The sequence below is a fragment of the Saccostrea cucullata genome, unplaced genomic scaffold (assembly GCF_032062105.1).
Source record: "Saccostrea cucullata isolate Sc308-1 unplaced genomic scaffold, CSIRO_AGI_Scuc_v1 ctg111, whole genome shotgun sequence".
NCBI lineage: Eukaryota > Metazoa > Mollusca > Bivalvia > Ostreida > Ostreidae > Saccostrea > Saccostrea cuccullata.
The window spans coordinates 62320-87582 of record NW_026936933.1 but is presented as its reverse complement, the minus strand read 5'-3'; the positions used below and the strand labels follow the sequence as shown (position 1 = coordinate 87582).

Genomic DNA, 25263 nt, shown 5'->3' with positions numbered 1-25263 from the left:
GGTCTTAACTATCAATGACAGAACTTTGCAGCATTATGCAAGACTATTGGGACTTAATGTGACAAATTTTTTTCTCTCCTATATTTCAGGCAATCTTGCCTGATGTGAAAAAAAAGCGAGATCATTAATCAGGGTTAATTTTATTGATATTAGACAACACTTATTTCAGTGATAAATCTCGCAATGACACTTTCTGGACATTACCGATTACGCTTTTGAATGCCGGCAATTATCATTTGGCAAAAGGACTTCATCATCATTGGAGCAAGTGTTGACTTATTGGGTTTTTACATCCCCAGAGTGTGTATTTTCTCTCAAGAACCCTTGATTAGCTTGTCTTTATGTTAAAGCAGTCATCAAGTAAAATAAAATTGCCAGGATTATGTACCTGTTTGAGCAAGGGAAAACTTGGAAAGGGATTGCGAACTTGTTGTTGGAATGATGTTAAAACTACTTGTGTATAAAGTGCATTGGTTTGCTTGCATTTTCTGCAAAATGGGATTTAGCGTTATGTAATTTTGTTCTTTTCTGTGAGAGGCTTGAGTGTTGCTAGTGCAATCAGGAATCATTTTGTGGTTTGGAATTAAGTGGTGAATAAAAATCAAATCGAGTGTTCAACATGGCAGAATGAGACATGTCCATTTAGTAATAAAAATGAGTACATTAATATAGATTTGTTCATTATAATTAGTGGATAATTTTTTCAGTGATTAATTGTGATCATGTTCCTTGAGGCTAACATTTTCTTGAAGAAATAATAAAAAGCTTGTTTTATTTCTCACTAATTGCGCTAATTATTATCCCTCTAGATGAGAAAATCAATTTTTTGTTGCAAGGTCTTCGAAGTGGCGGAGTGTATTAAGGTGTTTTTGAATTGTATTGAGACTTGAGAGGAGGTTGGTTTTTAGTTCTTCTTTTAAGAAGATGAACTCGTAATTCAAGCAAGACATTGAGTTATGGGATTTTGTATGGACTGTGGATTTTAATTGTTCATTAAGTGATGAAAAAAATTTTTCGTTATGGACCCTGGATCTTCGCGACATCACTTGAAGAGTCCAGCTTTATTGCGACATGCGGCACATAGTCCAAGGAGATTGCAAAAACGTGTCTGTTTTCAGGTAATTTAGAATAAAATATTAATTAAAACATAAATTTTTGAGTGTAATAAGAAACAAATATGGCTAAATATTTAATGGCCAAATGGTTAAATTTTGCCTAATATACTGATAATGCTTCATTGCATAAACTCTTGATATCTCTCGCACTCAGCATGAATTTTTCATTTTTGATAGTGGTCGGATGTGCTTCTCACTTTATGACTAGACGTGATCAATATTTCACCATTTGACTTCAATATTTCCTTCCCCCAGTTGATATGAAAATGTTTTCATCTTACAAATATGGCCTCATCAAGCGACTCAGGATTGCTCTGACTGTTATCAATAATTTCACAATTAAGTCTTCGTTCACTTGGTCTGTGCTGGATTAATGGCAGACGGTGACGCGATGACAACAAGTCGTGATTTTTGGTCTGACGCGCGTTTAGTTTGTGATGTGGCTAAATACTTTGATATTTTACAGTAAAACATGCTTATACAGCAGCAAACACACTTATAATGAATTGATGCTTTTAAAGCGAAGTTATTTTCATTGACCTTAAAACATATTGTGAACCTAACAGATATATTAATAACAATTTAGATTTATGATTATAAAGCAAAATCTTCCATCCCTTTCACTGTGATCTGTAGAATACAGTACTGTACAGGAGTGCTTTTTTATAGAGGGATGCTGCAGGCATGATTTCTGTAAACCTTGTAGTTCTGCGGAGATGCTTTTAGTGGTTTTGGAATAAGGTACCCCAGCAAGTCTTACTGTAAACTTATTACATTTGGCAGTGTATTCTTTTAAGCGCTTTTGGCGGAATGATACTTAAATTCTGCTAATACAAGTACATCGCTAAATGTCTTAAAAATTGATACAGGATAATACATTTACAGTATATGATCCATATCATTCATCTTAGGTCATATGATTGAACAATAGTTCACCCGCAGCTGATGAATAATGGACTGTCTTTTCATAATGCATATTTAATAATTTTGCCTTATAGTACCGATACTGCTTTTTGGTGGATTATTACATGGCAATTACATGTCCATTCATTTAAATGAATGATGCTTTCCTGTGGGAAAAAGGTTCTATGATTTTTTTTTTCTAATCTTGTACCCTTTCTATCAGCTTGAGGACTTCTCTGTCTGTGTTTGTGACAGTAATGGTCAAATTGATCCAGTATCCTGAAATCGGGCTGCATTCAGATTCATGGATCACCGAGTCTGAGAGTTAATGTCAGTTAATGAAATTAAACATTACACAATTACAACTACATATAATGCATCAAGGCCTCATTACTGTCAATGTGGATAATTTAAAGTATATATACCTTTTCATATATTTCTCTTTTGTAAGTGTTTTGTTTTTACGCAAAGTGAACCAATTTTGAACTTTGACGCACCATTATACTTTATCTAGGGATGTATTGATATGGATAAAGTGTATCATAGTATGATAAACTAGGCCTAGTACTGTATCATGAAATGCATTGCAATATTTTCAAATTTTCGCCTTCATATTTTCAATATAAAGTGTGTGTGTTTCTTATTTACTCACTATAACAATGTGAGAGAAAAAAAATAAGTTGCAGATTATTTTATCAAGTTCACTAATACCATTATGTTACATTGAATATTTAGCTCAGAAAAAAATGAATGAGTTCTGCAGTTAAACATGTATGTTTGGTCTTGATCTGAGGACCATTAAGTACAGATCTAAAAATTTCTTGATTATAAACTAAAGGATGGTTTAGCAATTCCTTAATACACTTACTGATTTATAAATTATGTATTAATTTTATAGATGGTATCTGTGACACGTGCTATTGAGAAGATTTGAAGCCCAAGCATGGATAATTCATCAACACCTTTTTTTGTCCTATGAAATAAGGAAACAATATTTTTCCCATAGAGAATGGAAGGAAGTAATGCTTATTACAGGGTTTTAGTGTATTACATAATGAATGATCAGAAAAATCACATTGAATAAAGTGTTAATGCAGTGTATTGTATATATGCTTAACAATAAGCTACACCTGTCTTAAATCACTTGATGTATGATTTCATAGTACATTGCAGTATTTTATCAAAAAGGAAAACTTTTATAGATGATTCATTATTAGAATTTATGTTTTTGAACTTTAGCTAAAATGATGATATACACTACAAATTAATTCTGAGACAGTATATTTTGTACATTTGATCTAATAACCATTAAGGATCAATTTCTTCCCTGTGAAGTCTAACCTGGGGGGATAGGCATGTCTTTCTGTCAAGATCCAGTAATTATTTACACCTTTTCCAGCGTTAATTACAGAGTAGGCAGGTAAGGAGTTCAGGTTTGTCTCCCTTGGCAAGATGCTTGTCAGCCTTAATGTAGCTACATAGGACGCTAACTAAACCATTAAGAATTGACACTAATGTACCAACCCACCTTAAGATGTAAAATGGAAAAGTTACTTTTGTTTATATTGAATTGTCAGGATTTTGAGATATTCTGAGGTCAACATTGCTTTTTCTCCTGAAAAGTTAAATGAATTAGAGTGGAATATCTCCCTCTCTCTCTCTCTCTCTCTCTCTCTCTCTCTCTCTCTCTAGGTGAATTCTTTCAAATTGTAATCTAAGAGATAAAGGTTATTATATTGTCGCAAATTTTGGGTTTGAAATTTGAACTTATTCTTGTTTTACATTTTAATTAGATCAGAATTGTATCCAAACTATACATTTACACATCCTGCTTTTCAATATGTTCACTAACATAAAGATCTAGGTTTAATTTATAGGTTTAAAGTTTCTGATATATTTAGAGATGTTCAAAAAATTCAAACAGAAGTTTAAATTCATGCTCTGAATGTATATATATTTATACAATATGGCTTAAAGTACAGGCGAATATGAGATAAGTCAATAAAAATCCAATTTATGAATGATGGAGGATTTAACGCATGAGTAGGTCGTAAGCGGAGGGCATGCCATCAATATGTACTACATGCCTAAGTTGATGAACGAATGAAAGGTATGCTCTACAGTTAACTTATGTTGATCTCCCAGCGAAGAAGATTATGTCCTGAAAGAAAAGATTTTTCCTGCGGAGAGAGCATTTGCAGAAACAGTTCTACATAATACAAACAGCCGGTCTTGTGTTAGTTTTGAAGAAAAAATAAAACAATTACACGAGGGCAAAGACACGCATCATTGACTCTGGGTCAGAAAGTCATCCGTTCTCTCAGAAGAAATCCCCCAGCAGCCCGTAGTGATTGGTCCATACAAGGATAGCGAACAAATTACCTGAGAGTTCGGAATTCACCTATGTCAGCCAATTGATACAGTTGAATTGTGAGTGGATTTAATCTGGGACCTGTCTTGTGTGTGGGAAATTAAGGATTTTTATATTGAATCAAGAGAAATTGTGTGAATTGCTGGGGAATTGACAGTTAAGTGTTTTTGGATGGGTGAGCTTTTGTTATCGGCCCAATTAAAAAACTCAGGAGTGATATATTTTCTTTTTTGCCTTTTACCTTGGGTGAATTCAGTGGAATTATTTTTTATACCTAGTGTAGAGATAAGATGAATCCTGTGGAGAAAAGGATGTGAATTATTAGGGAAGAACTAGAAACTGTCCCTACAAAGGATGCAAATTAAATCTGAAATTAGCTGAGGTGCGATGGGGATCTACCTTTGATCTGCCTCTATCATATATTGTGTATTGACTGCGGAAAGGGTTTATGCAGTGAAAAAAAGGGACCCTAGATTAATATCTTATCTTGCATGTGGAAGTTTTTAAAAAATGGTTGGGTGTCATCTATCAGAAGATTGGAAAATTCATGAATAGAAAGTGAATGAGATTACAAGATATACCTGCAATTGATTTATTCAGATATTCTGTTATGTATACATGAGGTGGGTGACTTTGCAAGATTTTATTAGTGACATAAGGTTGTAAGTGGGATTTTTTTATGAGAGAATAGCAAGAAGCAACATATATTGATTCCATCCCTCTCCAAAAAAAATAAACTTCAATATTCAAAGGAGCTTTATGGAATCTACTGATCTTCAATTAGTCGTTGGGTCCTCGTTAATATTGGTTCACTCTGGCCAAGTCAAGATCTCTAACTCCCAGGTGCGTGCAGTTTTCCCCCGAGATGGTGGTTATTTGTACCAATATCAGGAATTTACTTAATACCTTTGAACAGGTGAGAATTATTGCATTAACGACCAATTTTTGTCCTGAATATGAAAATTCATAACCTCTTGTTTGAAGTTTGCCATGGTTTGGTTAATTTCCATAACAAATTTTATGGAAATTTTGAACTCATTAAAGCTAAAACTTTATCGTAATATCAAAATTGCTTTTCTTAATTAAATCTGCAATTATAGGCCTTAACAAATTGACCCTTTGGTGGTAGGTCAAAGATATTATATTCAAAGACATTCCATACAATCAAGGAAAATGTCTTTAATTGAATTGTGATTGAATGTGTAGAATTTGCAATTATGGGCACTACAGCATATTATAGCATTGAAAGCTAGGTTAGCTAATGAGTTCAGATTTGGGACAGCCATTGTAAATCTCCCATCAGTGGTCTATAAGATTTGTCCAGTAGGTTCCTCAAGTGTCAGCAACATACAGTTGAAGATAAGTTCACAGAGATATTTTGAGAAAAGATCATGATGTGAATCGCTGGAATGAAGGTCACTGACTTTGGTAAAAGTCCATTATTCAGCAGAAACACCAATGCCATGTTTCTGACTCAGTGCTCTCTCTCTCTCTCTCTTTCTCTCTCTGCATCCTTCTCTCTCTCTGTTATAGCAACTTTGCCATATATTCTCTTTCTTAGGATAAAAACATTTTATTAACAACTAGCTGTCATTTCTAATTGCTCTATGCCCCTCTATCTGTCAGAATGAAACATTAATTAATTTCATTTAACAGCTGTCATTTAAGTGCTCTGTATCTCCAGTGGCAGATTTAAGGGGGGTGCACCCGGCACGGCCCCCCCCCCCTAAAATTGTCAAAGTTAGCATAAAACATAGTTTTGTCGAGAAATTGTTAAAAATGTCTACTCGGTAAACCTTATTTTTACCCTACAAAACCTCTAGAATCCATGAGCTTCCGGGGGCTTCGCCCCCAGACCCCCTGCCTAAATCTTGCGCCCCCCTAACTTCAATTCCTGGATCCGCCCCTGATCTCAGATTTAAATCAGGGTAAGTGATGTACCCTAACACCGTAATGTACCCTTACACACCCTCTGATACCCATACGTCACAGTGCCCAAGAAACACTGAAGGCGTTAAAGAACTAAGTCCTCACACCTTAAGACTTTTTTTTCAGGGTATAGGTGCAGTCAATTGATAAAAGATTTGAACAAAACAAACATCTAAGAGTTGTATCAGGTTCTTGGAAAGATGATCCCTCAATGGTAAAGTAATACTGTGGAGGTGGGGTGCCGATGTATGTCGGTCACAAGGATTGGCGGACTTACAGTGTCCCACCATGGTTACAATAGGTCTGAAAAAGGTTCAGGACGTATTACATTGCTTGTCAGCTGGAGAATCTAAAGAGGGAAAAGAAAACCTATTTGTTGAAAACGTCTCAAGACAGGAGATGAATTACAAATTGTCACATCACCTTTCTATAGGAGTAACCTAAGGTCTTAATCGCTCAGACTTAATTATTTTTTTTCTTTCTCTTGAGGTCGTGAGGCTAATGTACTTGACTATAAGATGTCTTTGTTTTTCTCGGTATCGGATTTCTAGCAACAGAGAGAAGCGAAGGTTGTTTCAGGCCCAGTGAGGTGTACAGAGTTTTCCGTCAGTGTGGAGAAATAAAAACCGTAATTCTGGGGATCGGAAATCATTAACTGTAATAACAATCCCCCGTTTTTCTTGTTTTCATATTGTGGAATATAGAGATGTAATTGTATAATGAAGAGTGCAGCAGAGGAGAAGAAAAAATATTGAAAAGTTTCATTCATGTGAGAAGTCAGGTTTCTCATGTATCAAGAATGTTACAAATGATTAAAGATTACAAAACAATTATAGAGATGAATGGGAGGAAAATGAGATAGACTATACTGATTTGTCAAGGAGAGAGAGAATGAGATAGAGAGAAAGTGGAATAAATGTTCCTGTATTTGTAATTGACATATGCAGGAGAGAGAGAGAGATGAAGGGGTAAAATTTCCTCTTTAAACAGTAATGGGTGATTATTTTTGATGAAATAGATGTACATTAATTGAAATGGAGACAACAGATGCACTCATTAATGTTACAGAAAACCAATTCCCAGAAAAAAAAGTTTTTTGGGTTAACAAATTCTTGAAATGCAGGTCAAAATTAACAAAGAGCTTTAAATTCTGTCTATTGAAATTTTTTGCTTCCTGCTTTATTTCAGATTAACAAAACGTAATGATGACTCAAGAAGTTTAAGAACTTCTGTTAAGACAATGTGTCATTAGTTAAGAAAATTGAGCAGCCCTGCCGATTTTACCAGCTGCCGAAATTTAGAATCTTGTTTTCTGCTAATCTTTCCTCACGAGGGAGGTCTATTCACGTTAATCAGTCGCTACCTGAGAAGAATTTTTTCAGATGTTTCTTAGCCCCGTTTATTTGCTTTGCATCCTCTGTAGTGAATGCAGAGCGAAGACACAGTATTCTGTTTGATGTTATATAAGAATGTGTAAATAGAATAATACTATGAAGGGGTTACTATCAATGGCTTTTTTTTTCGCCCTGCAGTTGTAGAAGAAAATTGGCATGGAATGATATTGAAGGATGCTTGCAAGATTACTCAAATTTGCAGCATTTTTTTCACTTTTGTTAATAAGGGAAAGGGGAAAGGGCTTGAAACTGATTAAGGTTTTCATAATGAACATGCTTTGATGAAGAATATTAGAAAATGAAAAAAAATAATTATACTATGCACATGCATGTATTTGCCATTGCTTTATAAATCATATTTGTACCCTTTGAAGTGGGGCTCTGGCTTGTTCTCCAGTTTATTATTGCACCAAATTCTAACATCCATTATTGGGATTGTCCTTTGCAGTAACTTTTAATTTTGAGAAGAAGTAAGACTTGTTACAAAAAAAGAGGGAAAATGCAATAGATCAGAATATAGGATTCCAACCCACTGCTTCCCTGAATTACTAGTTGGGTGCTCTACCAACTGAGCCATCTGGCCACTGGCTATCAAATCCCTTTGACCACCTGCACCAATTTCATCCCAGCTGAAAAGTCTTACCCCCAAAGACACCAACCTGGGCTCTTCCCAGGCATGGCTTTCACCGGTCACTTTTCCAGGGCATGGTAATGGCATAAATGCAACAGGAAAGAGGAGGAAAATGCCGTGGATGTCCTAGACCAGGATTTGAACCTGTGTCCCCTGAATCTCTAGATGGGTGCTTCACCAACTGAAATTTCTGGCCACTGGTGATCCAATCTGTCTGACAGACTCTTGATCAAAAATGCTGCTGAAATCAAATAAGCTGTATCATAAAAAATGCTTGATTAGGAATTTGAAATGGACTTTTTGTGACATGATGTCTTTTTAGAAGAGACTTATTTGATATATGATATTAATTTTAAAGTCCTAAATTGCAGTGCAGTATGCTTGCAATGTCTTATCAGCATCATATTAGCTGATCAATGCTAAGGCTTCAGCACAAAGTTTCTCCTTAATGTGACCTTAATGAGATTCTGGCTAGACATCTTACAGGGAAAGATTAATCACCAATTTACAGTTATCTAAACTGTTTATATATTATTTTCATGCTCATAAACAGGGCTGATTAGAGAAACGTAACCCCCCATTGTAGAACGTGCATGTCTAGAACAGATTATCTCTTGGAAACACCCTTCTTTAATGAATGGACATTGCAATATGATAAAGAATTTTTCGGAGAATATTGATGTGGCAGAAAAGGGTCAAGAGGGCAGTTTGTATACTTTTCTATATATTCATTTTACAACTGCCTATGGGGTGAATTGTCTGTAGATTTTTTGGAGAAATTTATCTTATCAGTAAAAATTTTTTTAACATGGAGATTCATGGCTCTCTGCTTCATGTTGCCTGTCACAGCCCACCCCCTGTCTTGGGGGCAGTAATGGATGAATTGAGCAATGAAATGAAGCAATAGGAGATATGGCCAGATAATGTCAAGGATCAGAGGTTTTTTTCGCTGTGACGATAATGCTGGAAGCATTTGAAGGTTGTTGACACCCATAAAAACTAAAGTGTTGTGTTGTCCAGGTTACTGCACTGCAGTCAATAATACATGCAAGCAGTTGACAGATATTGATAATAGATAAGGATTTGTAAGATTTAAGCACATTTCTTGTGATTTTTCAAGCATTTTCATGCTCTAGATAATGCTGGTAAAATGTGAGAGAGAAATACGAAATGAGGTGGGGCTGATGGGGGAAAAGAGGGGGGGGGGGGGTCTTTAGAAATTAATTTGCATCCACTTCTTAAAAGTTGATGTAGAATGTGAATTTCCACTTACTATGATAGAAAATAAGTAAGTGTAGTGATGGTGTAGCGAACAAGAGCTGTGAAGTTCAAAAAAAAAACTTTCCAATTGCAAGAAACCTTTCTATTCTTGGTGCATATAATGCTCCTGTTCTTTAGTAGTACATTTCTTAATGACTTAATTCCCTTCTTTTCTATGATAACAAAAAACAAGGTCTGTGGTTATTTTCTTAATTGGGACTAATTAATAGTAGCAATACAATATATTACTTTTTATTCAACATCAAAAAAAGCACACACAAACACAAAACAAATCCCAACTTCAGGAAGCCAGAGCTTCTGTTTTTTGCCCGAGTTGAACTCTTTCAGTGCTCGCATTACATTCAATATTCCACGCTACATTGACCAAAGTGGTAATTCAAGGCAACTAAATGGAAGTATTTTTCTCATAAAAAATATAAGCGTGCTTTGAATTGATTTTTGATCCTGCGGGAAAAAAATATAAAATATCGACACAACAAAAGAACAGCTCGTTGGTCGATTAGAGGCAGTTGTAGGCAGGGATTATGTGGGATCAGAAACGATGGTTGAAGGACATATGTCAGGGTTTATTGTCTATAGAGAGAATGTCTTTGACTTTTAAATAATGGGTTTTTAATAGTACAGTGTAATACACAGTATTTTTTGTGTTGTATACAAATTAATAGACATCATTTATAAATACATCAAAGCAGAAGAATTTTTCAATTTACCGAAGAGGAGATGGATGTCATTTACTAATAATGTGGAAGGAGTTTTGTCATTATAGTTGTAATTGAAATGTTTATTGCATCCACATTTTTCTGAAAATGTCCAGATGTTATCCTTAATTGCCATCAAAAAAGGTTTAATAAATTCAAACCAAACTTGATACAAAGTTGAATACCTGGTTTCATTAACGACAGGTAGCTCAAATCATCAAAATAAATTTTCTTTTTTTTTACTTGCCCATTCAAAATATGATGAAATTTAGATAAGAGATATATAATACATATATTTTTTTTTACTTTTTCCCAATTCTCTGCTGTTAATTGAATTTTTACAAGTTGTAATATCGGAGAGGGATCATGCATATCTTATTTTTAAAATATAATCAAATTACATTGTACTTAAAAATTTTTGTTTGTTTTATTGACAGGACCTCCAAGCCGAAGTGGACACAAACAAGACGACATACGAGTCACTGAATAGTAGCGGGGCGCGACTGACGAGAACAATGGGGGTGAGCGATGCTCAGGCGTTACATCGACGCCTGGAGGAGATGAACCAGAGGTGGATCAGTCTCATGACAAAGTCCATGGAAATCAGGTGACTATACTTATAACATATATACTGCAAAACCAAATGTTTTCTTGGGGGTCAAATTTTTGAGGTTTGAAAATATTTGTTTTGTGGGATCGATTTAATGATTTTGTGGTAGGAAAAATGAGTTAAGTTGCAATGCATAGGAAAATTTACAATTTGTGGTGGTCATAAATTTGTGGGTCTCTCCATATCTTGAAAACAACAAAATTACCCCTCTCCCCCCCCCCCCCCCCCTACCGGAAAATTAGTGATTTCACAGTACATCTGTTTAAAGCTTAAGGTTTACATGTGTTGCCTGTTTGGTGCAGGGATTAGTGCCTTTGCTCTTGCAAGTTGCAGAAAGTCTCTGGTTCAAATCTGCAGGGACATGGAGACTGATTCTTTGGAGGGGACATTTTTAAAATAAAAGGGTGTCTTGGGATCCGTTGACATTAGTTGGGGTTCAGAGGGGGGCATTGCCAAAATAACCAGGGAATAATCTATTATAGGTGGGAAAATTCCCCTGCGTTCCTTGTTATATGTACAACTCTGAGAAAGTCAGATGACTGTTCAACTGTGTGTCATTTATTTTAGCCTCAACTTCTTTAATTCACAAGATGGGACCTGACATTTTATCGTAATATTGAGCTAGGTAACCAATTTGATCAAGGTTTAATTATAGAGTGAAAGGTCAAATAAGAGCATTTCTTGGACATATTTATTATCTGATAAAATTTTTTTTATTATCATAAAGAAAATTCAGAGTTGTGGCATTAGGATACTTACGAAGATAAACCTAGTATTTCTTAAATTTCATTCATGTTGATAAATGATGTGGTTCTTGAAAGCATTAGCCTAATCAAAATTAACCTTATCCAATGGGGATTATAATGAGAAATGATAATAATGAATCTACACGCAGGGTGTGACTGCATTTTGATAATAAAACACCTGGGACTTGGTCTCTTAAACTTTAATCATGTCAGTCAAAAATTTTTACCTGTGACGTGAACTTCCAAATTGAATCAAAATCAAAAGGACTAAACTGTTAAGCAGAGCTAGGATAAAATAAACATTGCGTAGACCTGAGAGAGAATGTTAAGGGTATAGGAATGTTTTAAATGCCATTCTTTCCAATGTTGACTTTTTTCCCTCCATGCTCTCTCCCCCTTTACAATCACAAAGGAGGGAGATGACGAAACTAATTGCGTGTGTCTTATCAGAGCTAATTTGGGTTATATCTTGTAACTTGCATTAATGAGCCGAGACTTTCACCTGGACCTCCAAGAAAATATTTCCTCTCATTTTCTGGGGGAACTAAAGTTGTCAATGTCGATGTATATGGGAAAATGATGACTTCATCACAGGTGGTTATAGAAATTTAAAAAATACACACACCTGTGAATGAAAATATTACAGATGATTGGGGCTGCAACAGTGTTTTTTTAAAAAAAACTTCCTTAACCGGTGATCGATGAAGATTTGTGTGGGACTAGCTGTTGTGTTTTGCGTGAAAGGTGGTCTTAAATTTTTTTGGAGTTTTCTTTTTTCGGAGGACATGTCACAAACTTGTGAGTCACACTTTTTTGGGAACTTTCTTTTTTGTGCAGTGAAGAAGATCAATTATATTGAGGAGAATTTTTAGCAGATTTATAGATGAGAAATGTACATCATTATTACGATGTATTGTTAGAAATTGTAATATTTGTGGAATGCATCAGAGATTTATTGATTTGGAGAAATTTAAATGAGTGAAAACTTTGGACTCAGTCGAAAAACAGGAACTTGCATTGACTATAGGAACTGGGGATTTACCAACTCCCAAAATTAAAAAAAAAATCTTACGTCTGATTTTGGACAGTATGTTGCTTTCGGTTACGGATTTTCTATCCCTGGATTGTGAATCAGGATGAGATTTGTTGCCTTAGTTGGACAGAGGTCTGATGCCCCTCCCCTGGATAACGAGGGGTGGGAATCCCCTCCCCCCTACGATGCGAGGTCCGAAACCCCGTCCCCTTTTGATGAACCTCTAAGGGTTATTGCCCTTTTTGGCCATAGAAATAACGGCTGCGATTCTCTCAACAGGAGGAAAAAGAAAAAAGTGACGTGGTAGGCAATAAAAATTGGTTTTTTCCTGAAGGTTGAGGCTTCACTAGGCTGATTTAGTGTTCCCTAATGAGGGACTTTGTCTGATTATCAGAGTGAAGCCTAGAAGTTAATCGAGTATTTATGTGTAGTCACTCAATGTTTAGCACTACATTACTCTGTCAGCAACTGAGGGATTTAAGGGTGCATTTGCTCTAGATGTCTCAATTCATCTTTTGCTAGACCATCACATATTTTTTTTTTTACATTTTTTTTTTATTTAATTTGTTTGTATGGTATGAGCTTCAATTGGGTTAGGGATTGAAAGCCACTAAGAATTTTATCAAATCTTGATTTTGAAGATATGCAGGGGAAAAACACTACATGTAATTGCTTTCTTGTCATTGCTGAGAAAAGCATCAGGTTTTAAATGCACATTAGATTCAATTTTCAGTTTTAACATAATATTTTCTCTTATAGGGGGCGTCTTGAGAGCAATGCTGACCAATGGCTGCACTTGGTGAATACATTACAAGAGCTGATTGGCTGGGTGTTGGAGAAGCAGCAGGAATTATTGGGCCAGAGGCCTTTAGGAGGGGATTCAGGGGCTCTCCAAAGGCAAAACTTGGACAATCAGGTAAGCTATCAGCCATTAAAATTACCATTTAGTACAGTAAGAAATGAAGTCAGCTTTTGTCATTTTAGGGTATTTAGACCATATCTGCCAACATATAGACAGAAAGTTACGATTGATATAAATTTGCTTTTATCAACATCAACCTCCAGAAAAATTTCGGCTTGATTCAGCACAAACTTAGAAATGAGAATCTATGCAAAAATGTGTCTTCAGAAAGTGAAACATAGACCCTGTATTTTTTAAAAAAAATTTCAGAGACTACTTGTGAGCTTGGACACAAAGCGACCAATCGTTGAGCAGAGTTTGGAGGCGGGGCGGTTCTACCTCAGGGAGGAGGGTCTAGAGAGGAGACTCAGTCAGGACAGTGTGGACAGTCATGAAAATGGTAAGGGTCAAGGTTATTATCATAAACTTTGTAGGGGTCAAGGTTATTGCCATGAAAACAGTACCTGAGTCAAGGTTATTATATTGATACTGGTAAGGGTCAAGGTTATTACCATGAAAACAGTAGGAGTCAAGGTTACTACCATGAATATTGTGGGGGTCAAGGTTATTACCATGAAAATGGTAAGGGTCATTGCCATGGTATGGAGTGGACCTTTCTGGTGTTTCATGAAAAATTACAAATAAACGAAATTATTTCTTGTGAAAAACTTCCTTGTTGAAAATCTAAAATTTTAATGATGCACCAATATGGAAAATTTAATTTTTAAAATAACATGTTACGATAAGCTGTAGCTGGAGAAAATTCTAATCAGTAAATAATATTTTGTATAATAAATAACTCAGTAAAATGAGCTTACAGTACCTACCAGACCCAACCTGACACCCAAGCAGTCCCAGAAAGCAGTCCCGGACTGCTTTGGGACCACTCTGAGACTGCTCTGGGACCGCTATGGGTCTGCTGTAGAAAGCAGACCCAGCAGTCCCAGCAGGGAGGTCAACATTACCACTACATCGCCAAAAATTTCAATTCATTACACTACATTTTTTCAAATTTTCAACCTATCATTACCGCTACATTTTTTTGGCCGAAAACAACTCATTTCCACTACATATTGAACCAGCCAAAAACAACTCATTTCCGCTACATATTGAACCAGTCAAAAACAACTCATTTCCGCTACATATTGAACCAGCCAAAAACGACTCATTTCCGCTAAATATTGAACCAGCCAAAAACGACTCATTTCCGCTACATATTGAACCAGCCAAAAACAACTCATTTCCGCTACATATTGAACCAGCCAAAAACAACTCATTTCCGCTACATATTGAACCAGCCGAAAACAACTCATTTCCGCTACATATTGAACCAGCCAAAAACAACTCATTTCCGCTACATATTGAACCAGCCAAAAACAACTCATTTCCGCTACATATTGAACCAGCCAAAAACAACTCATTTCCGCTACATATTGAACCAGCCAAAAACAACTCACTTCCGCTACATATTGAACCAGCCAAAAACAACTCATTTTCGCTACATATTGAACCAGCCAAAAACAACTCATTTCCGCTACATATTGAACCAGCCAAAAACAACTCACTTCCGCTACATATTGAACCAGCCAAAAACAACTCATTTTCGCTACATATTGAACCAGCCAAAAACAACTCACTTCCGCTACATATTGAACCAGCCAAAAACAACTCATTTTCGCTACATATTGAACCAGCCAAAAACAACTCATTACCCAGAAAGCAGTCACCGGGACTGCTTTGTGTCAGGTTGGGTCTGGTCGGTACTGTACAAGCTTATCAAGAATTGACTTTTACAGCAAAAGATTTCATTCCACATGACTTTAAAGTATATTGTTAACCTAAAAAATACATCGTGTAACAAATAACCCTTATAGTGAAACAAAATTATCCATCCCTGGTATTTTGCTTTTAGGGTACTTTACTGTGAAGGAATTATTCTTTGCATGCATGAAACTACAGTACAGTGGGTTCCATTTAAACGGATAGTCAACTTGTCAGGCTAGCTCTATCCGATTAGCCGAATATTCGAATAGCCGATTGCTCCATTTCAAGTCCAAACAAAGATGTATAGAGCTAAATGTATTGACAATACATCGTAGAAAATTTCAAACTTGCACTTTCGTTTCGTTTGATTACTTTACCTGGCGATTCTCCTAAAATTAAATGTTTAACTTACTTATTAATTAAATGTGATAACATTTTTCTAATAAAATGACTTATAAAAATTGTTTTTTAATAGTTATTGCCATCTTTAATAAGCACGTTTACTTTCCTTCTTCGATGTAATAGAAAAAAATTTTCACAAGTACTGTCTATTATTGCTGATTGAGAAACCACGAAAAATTAGAAAAAAATTACAAGACTAGAGGTACCATATTATGTCTTGCTGTGCCAATTCATTATTGTTCATTTGAGTAATAAGAGAACAGCATTATAGTACACAGAGACAAAAGTGCAGGGAATTTCAGGAAATGGAATATATTGATGGGTTTATTAGCTCTTGTTAGGAATAACGGGAAGATAATTGCTAATAACAGTTTCAGAGGGTATTAATATTGATTATGTAATTATTTGATTTATTTTTTTTTTTTGTACTTTTGAAATATTATCTTGTATTTGGCATGAACAACAGGAATTCCACACATATATGTAGAATTTTATGCCATGAAAAGTGAAATATGCATCTTGAGTTAGGGATTTCAAACACTTGTAGCTTAAATCTTTGTTTTTACTAAATGCTAGATTTGACTTGAACTTTCTTTTTTATTAATTAAGGCAGAATATATTATGCAAACTTTTTACCTGTAATTCAAGTTATATAAATATCATAATAGTTTTAGTCTGAAACTAACTAATGAAAATTATTTTTAGAAGCTCTAGCCCAGGGGGAGATAACTCCAGAAGCGCAGCATCTTATCATTAAAATCCGTCGACAGGTCCGCCTTCTAAACAGGAAGTGGACGGAACTGAACCAGGGATGTCACGAGTGGCAAAGCCGGATAGAACACGCCACAGAGGTAAGTTTCTAACATTTAGATACAAAAAAATTGTTAATTTGAGCCAGGATTTCATTTTCCTTGTTTTTGGAGATAGCAAAAGACCCATGAATTCATGTCCACCATGAAATGTTAAATTTCATTAATGTACAGCGTCGTGCCATAAGTATTCGCGGAAAAATGGCGGACGTGATTTGAGAGTTATCGCGCTTGCAACATAAAAGTCACCCAAATACAACAAAAACAAAACAAACGCTTACCTTTAGTACTTTGTTAAATGTCCCTTGGATCGTATACATGCCATGATGCATTTTGGGATGGATTTATAAAGGTTTTGAATATAATCTATGGTGAAATTCTGCCAAGTGTGTAAAATAACATCGAACAGCTGATCAGGGGTGGTAATATCTCCGGCGTGATTTTGGATCTGTCTTTTAATTCTATGCCAACAGTTTTCAATGATATTAATGTCCGGACTCTGGGCTGGCCACACCATACCTCGAATATTATTTGCACGTTTATATTCCTCTACAACACGAGCTCTATGTACTGGCGCATTGTCGTCTTGAAAAACGTAGTTGTTTGCAGGGAAATGTCGGGCAATAACAGGCCACAGGTGGTTGTCAATGATATTTATATATTTATCGGCATTAATGTTACCTTGTACCTTGCATAAAGTCCCTGGACCATACCAGCTGATGCATCCCCATATCATTACGGAAACTTTGGGTTTTGAAATCGCATACATGCACTCCGGACGATACGATTCCTTGGCAGATCTCCAGACATACACACGATTATTTTGCCCTATAACCACTTGAGATTCATCACTAAATATGATAGGTTTCCAGTTTTGTTCAACAGTCCATCTTCGTTTGAGTAAACACCATGCTAAACGTTTCTTTCTATTTACTTCTTTGACAACCATACGTTTTCTCACTACTCTTCTGTAAATTTTGTTATTATGTAAAATCCGCTTGACTGTCCGTTCACTAATAAGTTCACAATAATTTCCATCATTAAAATCAGTTGTTATATCCTTCAAAACACTTCCCCGGTTCTTCCTAACCATACGAAGTAATCTTACTTCACCACATTTTGACACTTTCCTGGGACGTCCCGAACGAGGAGCTCTTTCCACACTTTTTCGCTGATGAAACGTTTTCAAAATTGATCTACATGTAGACTCGGGAATTTTCATAATTCTTGAGATCTCACTTACTTTATGTCCGTTTTCTTTCAAATCTATAATCAGCTGTTTTATCTCTAGTGACAATTCTTTTGATTTTCTACCCATCTTGTTTACAGTCCGTAATATTCGGCAGTCTAACTTTAGCAGACGTCAAACATGACATCACGGTAAACTTTGACCTTACGCGGTTTTAGGGATGATGTCAAAATACAAAAAAGCGATTGCATAATGATTTAGGACGATTTAAAAAAACGCGAAGCGTGAACGTTTTACGACGGCCGCCATTTTTCCACGAATACTTTTGGCACGACGCTGTATCTTCTCAATAATTCTTCATCAACAAAATCTTTTCCCATGAAAATAGTTTTTTCCTCAATTTAAACCACAAAAATATGTGATTTTATAGTACATTTAAACTCGGTTATAACGAATTTACTGAGACATATGAAATAACTTCACTTCATGAAATTTGTAAAGAAATTTTCGATTGTTATGCAACATCTGTGTTCGTAATTAGCAAGTTTTACTGTATAAGGTAAAATAAGCTGAAAATATACCTAAATCAATTCACAATTTTATATCCTTTCCTTTGCTTGTTATACTGCTGATTACATTATGAAATAAATTCTAGTTGATGAGCATGCTAGAGAGTGGCCTGGTCAAGATGGAGGAACATTTGGTCCAAGCAGAACAGGCCAAGGCTAAATGGCTACCAGTGGCTGATATCCCCCGGGATAGACTACAACAAGAAATCCACCACACAAAGGTACATAACTCTTACTGTAGTCTGTAGTCAGCTTGTGTGTGTAGAGGCTACTAAAGTAAGGCATGCTTGTAACAAAAGGTAATGAGTGGACAAATTTGTTCCTTAATAACAGGGACTTATATTTAGTGTGTCCCTGATAAGAAGCATTAGTTTTTATATTCACTTGGCTTACAATGTATTTTGAAATAATGGGGTATAAAAATCCCTTTGCTGGAAGTGTCAATTATTATAAGTGTATTCACTTATAAAATAAGCATGTTTCAATTATGTATTTATAGCTCTAGAAAGTATAAATGTTCAGTGTACAGATGTTACTTTCCTTTCTGTATTTATATGTGGACTTGCATGAGTATGTCAGTATCGTTGGTTGGTAACATCTTGCATATTTTTCTTTCAAGTTCAGGAAACACTAGCTGTACGTGCACGCTTGAAAAAGATAAATTCTCTACTTGTGCATGCTTATTTCTTGAATACTTATGAAGGAGAAATCATTGTTACATATAAGTGGTTTTATGTCTGTCTTTGAAACAGGTTAGGAAAATGGTTAACACAGAAAATATTGTGTTACATTTAGAACAATGTAACATATTGTGTGTAAATAGAGTGGGATATTTGCAGTGTTAAAATTGATGTAATACATAACTTTGTGCAGGAAAAATACTATATTTTACCAGCTTTGAAATATATATGCTGTTTTGAACTAAATAGAACTTTTTGTTTCCATGCTTTCATTGACTTAAGATGTATAAATTGTCTTTGTCAGAGCTTCCAGATGAACCTTGAACCTCTACAGAAGGACGCAGACTATGTCAATGAACAAGCCAATCAGCTGCAGGCATTACACGTGGTACTGTCCCACACCAACGTGCACAAACTCGAGGAATATAACACAAGGTAAAGGGCTGTCCCTTTACAAGAATTAAAATAGAAGGGGATGTTCAAAAAGTAGAAGGGAATCTGGGGGTGTAGGGGGAAAACCAAAATAACCAGGGATGACATCATTATGGGGGGGGGGGAATTCCTGGCCCCCGGGTCTTAGGGACAACCATGATATATCAAAAGATTTCTGAAGGTCAGGATTTATTTTTTGATTCATAAAATAGCTTTTTAGCTCACCTGAGCCAAAGGTTCAAGTGAGCTTTTCTGATCACAATTTGTCCGTTGTCTGTCGTCGTCGTTGTAAACTTTTCACATTTTCGACTTCTTCTCAAGAACCGCTGGGCCAATTTCAACCAATCTTGCCACAAAGCATCCTTGAGTGAAGGGGATTCATATTTGTTCAAATGAAGGGCCAGGCCCTCATTCAAGGGGAGATAATTGGGAATTAATGAAAATTTGATGGGTATGTTTTAAAAATCTTCTTCTCAAGAACCACTGAGCCAGGAAAGTTGAAACTTATGGGGAAACATCCTCAGGTAGTTTAGATTCACGTTTGTTCAAATCATGACCCCCGGGGGTAGGGCGGGGCCACAATGGCCGACCAAAGTTTACATAGAAATATATAGGAAATTTCTTTATAAATCTTTTTCTCAAGAATAACGAAGCCATAATTGATCATATTTATATGAAAGCATCCTCAGGTAGTGTAGATTCAAGTTTGTTCAAATCATGACCCCCGGGGGTAGGGCGGGGCCACAATGGCCGACCAAAGTTTACATAGAAATATATAGGAAATTTCTTTATAAATCTTTTTCTCAAGAATAACAAAGCCCTAATTGATCATATTTATATGGAAGCATGCTCAGGTAGTGTAGATTCAAGTTTGTTCAAATCATGACCCCCGGGGATAGGGCGAGGCCACAATTGCCGACCAAAGTTTTACATAGAAATATTTAGGAAATTTTTTTTAAAAATCTTCTTCTCAAGAATAACAAAGCCCTAATTGATCATATTTATATGGAATCATCCTCAGGTAGTGTAGATTCAAGTTTGTTCAAATCATGACCCCGGGGGTAGGGCGGGGCCACAATGGCCGACCAAAGTTTTACATAGAAATATATAGGAACATTCTTTAAAAATCATCTTATCAAGAATAGCAAAGCTAGGATTGGTATTCGGACTACATTTGGATTTAAATTATTAACTAATAAACCAATTTCTACTTTTTCCTAGCCACAGTGCTTAGGTGAGCGATGTGGCCCATGGGCCTCTTGTTATTAAATTGACTTAGCCTGTTAGCTAGCTAGTGTATGGATATTGAAAACATTGAGACATTACAAGAATTTTTCAGTTTAATGATCTGATCATATAGAGAACAATCATTAGAATGACCTTTTACATGAACTTTTATAAAAATGTGACCAAGAAAGAAGGTGTATTGACCGTCAATCTATATACAAACTCTGAATATTTCAGGTTTAAGGAGTTACAAATTCAGTCAGAGGACAGACTACGAGATCTCACTGAAGTCTCGCGAGAGTTCGGTCCAGAATCCCAACACTTCCTGTCTGGTAGGTTATGTAGATGTCTACATAGTTATCTGCCTAAAAATGAAATTACAACTCTTTAAGGTATTAGATGTATAACAAGCATTGTTGAAGAATGAAATTTTACTTTATATTTCCTTATCTTTAGTGTTTTGAGGCTTTAATTCCAAAGTTACATAAAGTTTTGTCCAGACATATCTGAAAAAAGTAGAATTTTCATATCATACCCCCACTGTCGAAAACAGTGAAGGGTGTGTTATACCAGAAGAGGAATTCTGTGAAATAAACTCATTTTCAGACTGTAATTTTACTTTAGATGAACAAAAATAACATAGACGCTTCATAATAAAAGACTTTTTTTTTTTAAAGTTACAATCAATTAGTAAAATTTCCAGATTAAAATACGTTACTCAATGCTAAGTGTGTATTTGTTATAAAAACCATTAATTTTTAATTTTTTTTTAATTAAAAAAAGAAAAGAGTGGGCTAAAAATTTCTTTGATAGAAAATGACTCTTATCAATGTTGTACAAAAATAAAATACATAAAATATTTTTTACCAGGATATTTTGGAGTAATTAAGCATTTACTACCTCTACCCCCAATTTTAGTATCCGTTTGCTGACACACAAATATAACTTTTCATTCTCAACACTCTTAGTATGATTATGCCATACTTATATATTGATAAGTGTATAAAACAACATAAATAAATAAGCCTTATGACATTTTTAACAATGTCCTTGACCTTTTAACCTTGAAAAAAAACGTATTGATACACTTGTACAAGAACAATTCTGGGAGATAAAAAAATGTACATGTAATCTTGTTCTTATGTTAGTTTAAAAAGTATGGTATTTTTTCCTCATATGTACAGAGAATTGCAAAAATCATGAAAATGAAATCAATATAATATAAATATTAATGATGATGCCCCCCTCCCCATGTATTTTTTCTCTATGAAATAAATACCTAGATTAAAAAACCAAATGTGTTTTCCCTATTTTTATTTTTTTTTCTTTTAAATAATAGTAGAAATGATTTAGTCCTTAAAGTTTTGTTCTTTCTTTTTATTTTATTTTATTAATTTCCTCTCTGTTACGAGTATTTTATAAACCTTTAATTTAGAACCAGGAAGATTTTTTTTTTCATTTTGGACACACAACCTTAGTATACAGTCATGTAGTTATACAATAAAAAACATCTGTTATGTCCATGGTTTCGCAAAGAAAATGTTTTTTTTTTTTTTTCATCAGAGAAAACTCAGGGAATTTTTTTTTATGCAAACGAATGACAATTAATGTATACATGTACCGATCTACAGTACCGACCGGACACAACCTAACAGAAAGCGAACCCGGAGCGGACCCCGGGTTCGCTATCTGGGTCCGCTCCGGGTTTGCTCGGGGTCCGCTAGGGCTGACCCCGAGCGAACCCGGAGCTGACCCAAAGCGAACCCGTAGCGGACCCCGAGCAAACCCGAAGCGGACCCAGAGAGCGAACCCCAAATTCAGTAGCGGTCCCAGGGAGCGAACGCAGGTTCGGTATTTCTTTACAGAGCTGTCAATCAGGATTAGCGATTAACCAATCAGCGCATCAACCAATCAAAATAGCATATTAATCCGACGATTGGGATAAAAGATTGAACGTGTTGATTTAATTTGATATAAAAGCAAACCCTGTACATACAAGCAAAACGTGTGAATGTACAGTATAAATCTATTATGATTATAAAGATATTAATAAATATTTATTTATTTTAATCCTCCGGGCTGCATATTTATATATTTATTTTCGTTTTTTTATTAAGGCAATTAATTATTATGTTTTAATTTTCCACGTAGAATTATACATGAATATACACTATTAAAGAAAGAAATCCGGACCGTTATGAAATACGTCTGGTTTATCGGGGTAAACTCAGGTGAAGTGCCATTTCCATAATTGAACGAATTAATTATGCTAACTAATCTCGACATTTAGTAAATCGTACATTGTTTCATTCTCTCAAAATGGCGTAACTATACTTGACAAAGAATAATCAGAGAAATATAATATAGAAGGGATATTTTAACATATAAATTATGATCTATTATAAATATTGAAATGTTTTTGGACTAATTATTGGGAAAAAATTATTGATAAAGGCGTAAGTAATACGTAGTTATGTGGGTTCGAGAGTTGGTAATGCAAACAAACTGTAGAGTTACACTAAATTGAAGGAATAATCTTTTATGTATATCAGGAATTGCGTTAAATTCACGTTCATTCTGGTGATGTTATTCAGTTTGTTAATACCATTATGGCGGAATGACTTCAATCTGTGCATCCAGAAGGAAGATTTCCATATACACGCATTTTTTTCATGTCCAAGAAGATCAAGAAGATTAACATGGTTAAGAAGAACAATAATTTTGATGTAAATTTTGAGTAATATTCAATATAACACGTAAATTGAGAAATCATAAATAAAATAGTTAAATAATTAGAATTTTATAAAGACAATGTGTATGTGAAATAGAGGGCCTATATTAATATATTCTTATCGGGTCGGGAGAACAATTATTATTTGCCTTTTTCTTTATTCTGATAAAAATCATACTCGCTCCAAAATTCTGACCGTGAAAAAAATCTTATATACAGTGTATTTTTTTTTTAAGAAAATGTCCGGTAATTATTTATTACGAACTTTTAATGTGTAACTACTATGAATGAAATCTAAATATATCAGATGTACGAAAGGTTACATGTAATTTATAGATGCGAACAAATGTTTTTTTAAACCATATAAAGCATGAAAATTAAAGGTATTTAGTTTAGATTTCTTTCGTCAGTTTCACTTGTACACCATTCGATACACTGAAAATCATTTCAACACTCTTTCCTTCCTCTTCTTTTTTGTTTTCAAGTTAAAACTTAAGAATAATAAATGCCTTATAACCCGCCGTTAAATTAGTTTGAATTTTCCGGGGTCGAAAAATCAATGAAATCAATTATTCATGTACATATAAATCTTCGTCGAATGTACAGTTGAATTTTAGAAAATTTATCAATGTTCTCCATTATATCACTTTTTACATGTACAGTGTACATGTCAGCATCGTCGCAAAAACAACAATGATCGATCCACAATACCATTACTGTATTGGAATAAACAAGGGGCGGGGCTAACTGACGGTGAGATTAAAGCAGGGTCCGCTTCACGCAGCAGTGCGTAAAGCGGTCCCAGGAAGCGAACGCCGGGTTCGCTCTAGCGGACCCAGAGCAGACCCCGAGCGAACGCGGAGAGAACACGGAGCGCACCCAAAGCGCACCCGGAGCGGTCCCAAAATTTCTGAAAGCGAACCCGAAGCGGAGCCCGAGCGAACCCGGGAAGCGAACCCGGGGTCCGCTCCGGGTTCGCTCTGGTGTTAGGTTGTGTCCGGTCGGTACTGTATATAGCTGTAACCGCGGTCTAGTTTAGCGAATTAACATGATTATAGATGCACACTTCCATCTGTTTCTTTACTATGTTTACTGAAAAACGACTAGAAATAACGAAAATCTGTTGAAAAATTACATAGTTTAAAGAAATAAAAAAAAATACCTCATTTTCTCTACACATCGAAAGATGTGCTATTTTTAGAACATGGAAAAACCCAAGTATGTATTTTTACTTTGAAAAGATTATTTATGTAGCAATTTGTCTAACAAAACTACTATATCATGGTTTTCTATCAATCTAACACTTGTTCTTTCCTCTGTTAAGTATTTTTCTATGCTCTGATGGCATGTATAATGCCAGCGTCTATCAAGCCGTGTTGACGAAGAGCCATGCTTGTTTACGACGGTCGATAACTCTTAGACAGAAACAGTGTTACGACATCGGCAATCATCGGCAAACGCCGTCATTTTTACCGGAAGTGCCCTGTTATACATCTAAATCCTTAAAAAGCTTGCACTTTCAAAGGGATGTCCCCCCGAATTTTAAGTTTAATCAGCTGTTTATTTTTACGAGTTGGAAAATTGGAGGCATATTGTTTTTGGACAGTTTGCTTGTTAAATCTCGGTTTCCACTTAACTGTTTCATTCAGGCTCAAGGTCAACCAGAAATTCAGTATAAAATCTAAGATTTTCAAAAAACAATCAATTCATATTGATAATGATACAGCAGTGATCCTCAGTCAATTTAATTAGATACAGAAATGTCCAGTGCTCTGCTACCTATGTCAACATATTTCCATTACCTAAAAATAACTAAGGTTCAAATGACCATATTTGATCTGAATTCTC

At 35.3% G+C, this 25263-nt stretch overlaps 1 protein-coding gene across 8 annotated transcripts in view; it reads left to right on the top strand.

Moving 5' to 3' along the window:
• The window catches only part of LOC134246891 (dystrophin-like), a 156460-nt gene that overhangs the window by 108924 nt on the left and 22273 nt on the right, over positions 1-25263 (top strand). For all 8 annotated transcript variants that reach the window (XM_062729235.1, XM_062729233.1, XM_062729234.1 and 5 more), the window contains 7 exons: positions 10760-10929; positions 13471-13627; positions 13883-14012; positions 16484-16629; positions 18432-18566; positions 19330-19460; positions 20922-21016. In XM_062729235.1, coding sequence (XP_062585219.1) covers positions 10760-10929; positions 13471-13627; positions 13883-14012; positions 16484-16629; positions 18432-18566; positions 19330-19460; positions 20922-21016 — 964 coding nt within the window. The remainder of the gene's footprint in view (positions 1-10759; positions 10930-13470; positions 13628-13882; positions 14013-16483; positions 16630-18431; positions 18567-19329; positions 19461-20921; positions 21017-25263) is intronic.